The following is a 6,224-nucleotide window of genomic DNA, read 5'->3' on the forward strand; positions in this document are numbered from 1 at the left end:
TAGCCATGTCTTACAGCAACCATTTTCCAAATACAGTATGTTTATATCAGAACTGGGATGAGTACTAAGTGTCGCTGTGCGTATCTCTCCAGACCATGTGTCCGGTGTGCCTGGACCGGCTGAAGAACATGATCTTCATGTGTGGCCACGGCACCTGTCAGCTGTGTGGCGACCGCATGAGCGAGTGCCCCATCTGCCGCAAGGCCATCGAGAGACGCATCCTCCTCTACTAGAGTCCCAGGCTTCAGTCTCGGCCTACTATACTCCCCATCAACAACCAACCACACCAGCTGCTGCTCTCTCATCTATCTGAACTTCACTGCTCTCCCCTCTGTGTCTGCTAGCCCAGCCCAGCGTAGGACGTCTTACAACCAGAAAAACAAAACATAGACTTTAGCGTTACAATTGTGGCAACCTTGTTACAAAAAAAAAAGCTGACATTGTCTTAATAGAACCTTGGTGTTGTATCTCAGTTAAAAAAGCCTGTAGCAGACTGTAGTCTCTTGATCCCCTTGTGTCAGGAAAAAGTGCTTTGCTCCTCAGAATGCCCTTTCACCTTGCTTTCTATCTCTCTTACCATTTCTGTTATCATGATATCTGTGGTGGGGTCCTTGGCACGCAGCCCTGTCGTGTTGGACTCTTGGCCTTGGGAAATGTACAGGCCCGGAATACAAGTCAACTCTTCTTCTGTTGAAGGACTGCCTCAAGCTAAATCTAAAGCCCATTTATCATTGATTCTACAAAAATTCTTCTCTCTCTCTCTCTCTCTCGGGAGAGAAACTCGTCCTCTTATAATGATATCTGTGGTGGGGTCCTTGGCACGCAGCCCTGTCATGTTGGACTCTTGGCCTTGCGAAATGGCCTGGAAGACTGCCTCTGCTAAATCTAAAGCCCATTTATCATTGGTTCTATTGGAATTGTGTTTATTATGCAAGCGTATTCATAATGGAGGCTACTGACTGACTATTCCGTTCTTTTGGAGCTTACTCAACATTAATCAATGATAATTACAGTATGATGGCATGTTTGTAAAAATGCAATGTCCGTTTTTAAAAAGTTCAGCCGGTCTCCTGCGACACGTGCGTATTTGAGGCAGGGTTATTGTTGTGACATGCTCCTCTACGGCGTGTTTAATACCAGTCAACAGGACAGGTTTGCACTAGTTAGCATGCTCTCTAGGTAGAACAACTTCTGATTGAACGTAAAGCAAAAGTGCTGTTCTTTCTGTCATGACTTTGGAGGTCCACCTCCACCTTAACTCTGATAGCGCGGTGATACGGCGGTCGTCCAATCGCCAGGTAACACCTCATCAGCTGTACCTTGTTTACCAACCTCTCTCTCTCTCTCTCTGTGGAGAAATGCAGGCAGGCAGCACATGTTTAGTATTGCGTCATCTTTGGGCTGCAGCGGTTAAATACTGTACACCCAGTGGAGATGCAAGTCAAGACACGTCTCATTCAGCCTACTTCCTTCTCTAAGTGAATAGTGTCCGTCATGTACTCGCTGGATGGATGAATTCACACATTATTGAGCATTTGTACAACAGTATGTCAACACGTATGTCACAAGTTGCTGTGGAGCTGTTCTGAGACTATAGGTGGTATTGTCTGTCTGATATTCATCCATCCTATGATTCTTATAAGCACCGTTAATAACCATTTGATTATTCCTGTGCCATTGCTTCCAAAAATGATGTACCTGTTAAAGACGTTGTTTGGGGATAAGGTGCTCTTTACCTTATATTTTATTTAAATGTATTTTCTTTAAAAAAAAATATATATATATAATAATGTATTGAGCTAGTGTACAATCTAATGGAAAGCCAAAACGATAATATAGAGTAAATTATTTTGTATTGCTGCCCATAAATAGGATTTAGATAGCCTCTCCCACAAATCCTGCTTCAATATCAACGTTGAAATTGGTCTTTTGTTTTGATAGACATCCACCATTAAACATTTTTATCAAAGTATTATTTTATATCTTGTTTTGTCTCTGCAAGTCTAACATGTTCAGAGTCAATAGTAAGATTGATTGATAAGGAAAGGGATATATTTTTGTCAGGTTCTTCATGTATCCTTCTACCAGTGTTTTTTTTGGGGCTAAGAAGAACATGGTTCCCCTGGCAAAGTTGACACTAATACAGCACATCCCTCTGTGGAGGGAAAAGCAGTTCACTTCTGTATAAGGTGACCAGCTCCCTCGCAAATGGGTTTGCCAGTGCAAACAAGTTATTTTTTTAGGAAATAAAGTTTTTATTTCTTTCACTGATCACGTTAACATTTTTAAAAGCTTGAAGCACTAATATTGCTTTATCGTAGTATTGTCTTGATGCAGTTGTTATAAAGGCCTATTTTGTACCTTATTTTCCATACTTATATCTGTTCAGATTTACAAAGGTTTCAGTAGTATTCTCTTTCCTTTTTTTTTGGCATGAATGTTTGATGTATGCAGTACAACATGTATCATGAAAGCTGGTCACTGTATTGCTTAAAAGTGCTTTAAAAAACAAACGTATAGCTGAAATAAAGTTCAAAATGAACCTTGGGACATCTAACCACAGGTACTTTAAAAAAAAATGTGTTTCTTGTGAACGTAAATTGACTGAAGGACGACAGTGTCAACTTGTTTATTTAGAAATGTTTGATGGACAATTAATTAGCATGTTGCCTTTCCCCTGCTGTGTAGGCTGGCGTCGCACTGTCTTTGTTTTTGACAAATTTACAAACATTTAGAGGCATTTGGCTGATCATGTCAATATACAAAACAATAATTGACTACACAAAACTGAAGGGCTGCAAACTAAGGTAAATCAGCAGACACTAGGGATGGTTCTATGATCTCCCTCACTGATCACAGCACAGTCCTGGGGGGCAGTGGTGGTTCTAGCTTGTATGGCTCCCTGGGTGAACCCCCCCCCCACCCCCCCAAAAAAAAAAAAACAACACCATTCTGCACTAACTCATTTAACACTAATAAATAATCATAACATTTAAAACCATATAACAATATATACAAAAAGAAGTAAAGACAAATTGAAACACATTGGGGTATATAAATACAAATAAAAAGAGAATCGAATTATTAGTATTACACTATTGCTAACAAAAAAAAACTACATTTCACAAATCCTATATCACACAAATACACAAATGGAATAACACACTTATAAAGAAGAGAACATGATTATTACAATATTGCACTTCAAACAAGAAACACACAAACTAAATTGTACAACTAATTGCATTAGTACTTTTTCAAAGTTAGAGGTGCGCTATTTGATAGATTCCCCCGCTCCCCCTACCTCAGGCTTCCAGTGGGGAGACTTGAGGTCAACCTACCCCCACCCCCCTCCCCATCTCGTACTTCTGAGTGGGAGACCTTCCAGGCAGTAGCCTGCCGAGCTCACAAACTAGAATCAGGGCGCCCACTCCGACAAGGGTAATTGACCCACAGTCCCACACGGTGACATGATATCATTGACGTGACATGTAAATGAGCGATAGAAAACCCATTGCGCAAATGTCACCATTTGGAATATAAAAAAAAAGAAGAATTGTGCGGGCATCCCATGCCGCACTGGGCGGCTGACCATGTCGCCTATGCCTAAATCCACTGCTGGGGGGAGGGGGGGGTCAAAGACAGTCAGTGTCCTCCGAGTCTTGGTGTGACTGTTGTTTCCATCCCTCTCTCGCCCAGGCTGGACTAATGGGCTCCTGTCACTCACACCCAGCAGGGGTTAACTGACAAACTAACTGCCTGGTGGGGGAATAACGACCCCCGACCCCTCATGACCCAGTCAGCAAACAGCCCTCCCCTCCCCATGCAGCACAGCCATTCTCCCCAATCCTCAGGCCAGGGAAGATAGTGCTGTCTCCAGCACCCCGACGGGGTGGCAGTGCTGCAGTCAGTCAGTCAAGGTGATGGATGATTGAATGGACGACTGGGCCTGGCTGGGTCTGAGCCATGATTGGAGTCCACCAGCAGACTGGCTGCCTTGCCTATCTGCTGCTGATCACACACCCATGGCTCAGGACAAGGACCAGGCCCTCTAGGGCTTGCCACATAACATAGAACATAACATACTGTGTAACACAACAGAAACAGCAAAGCTATGTATTAAAGGGATAATTCATCCAGCTGTTCACCCAACTGTCTCCACTTAACCTCACAGTGGTCTTTTTTACTCAGCACACAGATGGTGAGTGGTGTCTTTTCCCTCCGATGGTCTATATATGCAGTGCATTAGGAAAGTATTCAGACCCCTTCACCTTTTCTACATTGTGTTATTCTAATTATTATATATTTTTTTAAATGTCCCTTATCAATCAACACACTACCCCATAATGACAAAGCGAAAACAGGTTGTTTGAAAATGTTCTAAATGTATTACAAATAAACAGAAATACCTTATTTCTGTAAGTATTCAGACACTTTGCTCTGATCTTGAAATTGAGCTCCGGTGCATCCTGTTTCCATTGATCATCCTTGAGATGTTTCTACAACTTGATTGGAGTTCACCTGTGGTAAATTACATTTATTGGACATGATTTGGAAAGGCACACCTGTCTATATAAGGTCCCACAGTTGACCGTGCATGTCAGAGCAAAAACCAAGCCATGAGGTTGAAGGAATGTCTGTAGAGCTCTGCGGTAGGATTGTGTCGAGGCACAGCTCTGGGGAAGGGTACAAAAAAGTGTCTGCAGCATTGAAGGTCCCCAAGAACACAGTGGCCTCTATCACTCTTAAATGGAAGAAGTTTGGAACCACCAAGACTCTTCATGGAGCTGGGTGCCCGGACTAACTGAGCAATCGGGGGAGAAGGGCCTTGGTCAGGTCTGATGAAACCAAGTTTGAACTCTTTGGCCTGAATGCCAAGTGTCACGTCTGGAGGAAACATGGCACCATCCCTACGGTGAAGCATGGTGGTGGCAGCATTATGCTGTGGGGAATGTTTTTCAGCAGCAGGGACTGGGAGACTAGTCAGGATTGAGGGAGCAAAGTACAGACATCCTTGATGAAAACCTGCTCCAGAGCGCTCAGGACCTCAGACTGAGGCGAAGGTTCACCTTCCAACAGGACAACGACCCTAAGCACACAGCCAAGACAACATAGGAGTGGCTTCGGGAAAAGTCTTAATATCCTTGAGTGGCCCAGCCAGAGCCCGGTCTTGAACCTGATCGAACATCTCTGGAGAGACCTGAAAATAGCTGTGCAATGACACTCCCTAACCAACCTGGCGGAGCTTGAGAGGATCTGCAGAGATGAATGGGAGAAACTCCCCAAATACAGGTGTGCCAAGCTTGTAGCATCATACCCAAGAAGATTCAAGGCTGAAATTGCTGCCAAAGGTGCTTCAACAAAGTACTGAGTAAAGGGTCTGAATACTTGTGATATTTAATTTGTATTTTTTTTGCAAAAATGTCTATAAACCTGTTTTGCTTTGTCATTATGGGGTATTGTGTGTAGATTCATGGGGGGGGGGGGACAATTTAATCCATTTTAGAATAAGGATGTAACGTTACAAAATTTGGAAAAAGTCTGAATAATTTCTGTTATGATTTTAGTTGTCCTTGATGTCCTTTGTTTTTTTGTTTTTTGCAGTGTTTGCTGTTTTCTTCTGTCTTTTTTTCTCTTTAGTTCATTTTCTTGGTTGTTGGCACATTGCGGGGTTCTTGGGGGTGGGGAATGGAATTAATTGTATTTTTTATTCTTGGGGGGGACTGTGGGAAGGGTCTCAAATGGTTGAGGGACAGCTATTGGGTAACTGTTGGAGGGATCTTGGCAGGTTCGGGTTCACGCTTTTTGGCCTGTTGGGAGATCTGTCAATATGCCCTTATGCAGAGCATTGACCCTGGATGCTTCTCTGTGTCACTCTGAATGGGAATCTGTTGGTTGACTGGTGTGGTGTAGGTGAGCAACTTCACTGCAAGTATATCTGTATGTTCCTGATATTCAGTAAAAATTCATAAAATGAAGATGTTGAACTTTCTATTTTTTGTAAACTTTGATTTTGCAGTGATCGTTCCCTTTTTATGTTATTGTGTAAGCACCACGACGAAGGCATACCTGGCTAAAATAATGTTTGGTGCAGGAAAACATTCTACTGAAGGTTTCAGTATGCCATCACTTCAAAACGTTGAATTATATTTTTCTAAACTAAAGGATGAGGAACAATATAGTTGAATTGCAGGTTGTAGAGCATACCACAAGATGGCAATATA

At 42.6% G+C, this 6,224-nt stretch overlaps 1 protein-coding gene across 5 annotated transcripts in view; it reads left to right on the forward strand.

The window, feature by feature from the left end:
- mib1 (MIB E3 ubiquitin protein ligase 1) overlaps positions 1-5,978 on the forward strand; it is a 103,223-nt gene extending 97,245 nt beyond the window's left edge. For all 5 annotated transcript variants that reach the window (XM_014191774.3, XM_014191775.3, XM_014191778.3 and 2 more), the window contains one exon: positions 93-5,978. In XM_014191774.3, the coding sequence (XP_014047249.1) occupies positions 93-233 (141 nt within the window). In that variant the 3' untranslated portion in view covers positions 234-5,978. The remainder of the gene's footprint in view (positions 1-92) is intronic.
- Positions 5,979-6,224: the final 246 nt, after the last annotated feature.

This window comes from Salmo salar, chromosome 03 (assembly GCF_965601325.2).
Source record: "Salmo salar chromosome 03, fSalSal1, whole genome shotgun sequence".
Taxonomy (NCBI): Eukaryota; Metazoa; Chordata; class Actinopteri; order Salmoniformes; family Salmonidae; genus Salmo; species Salmo salar.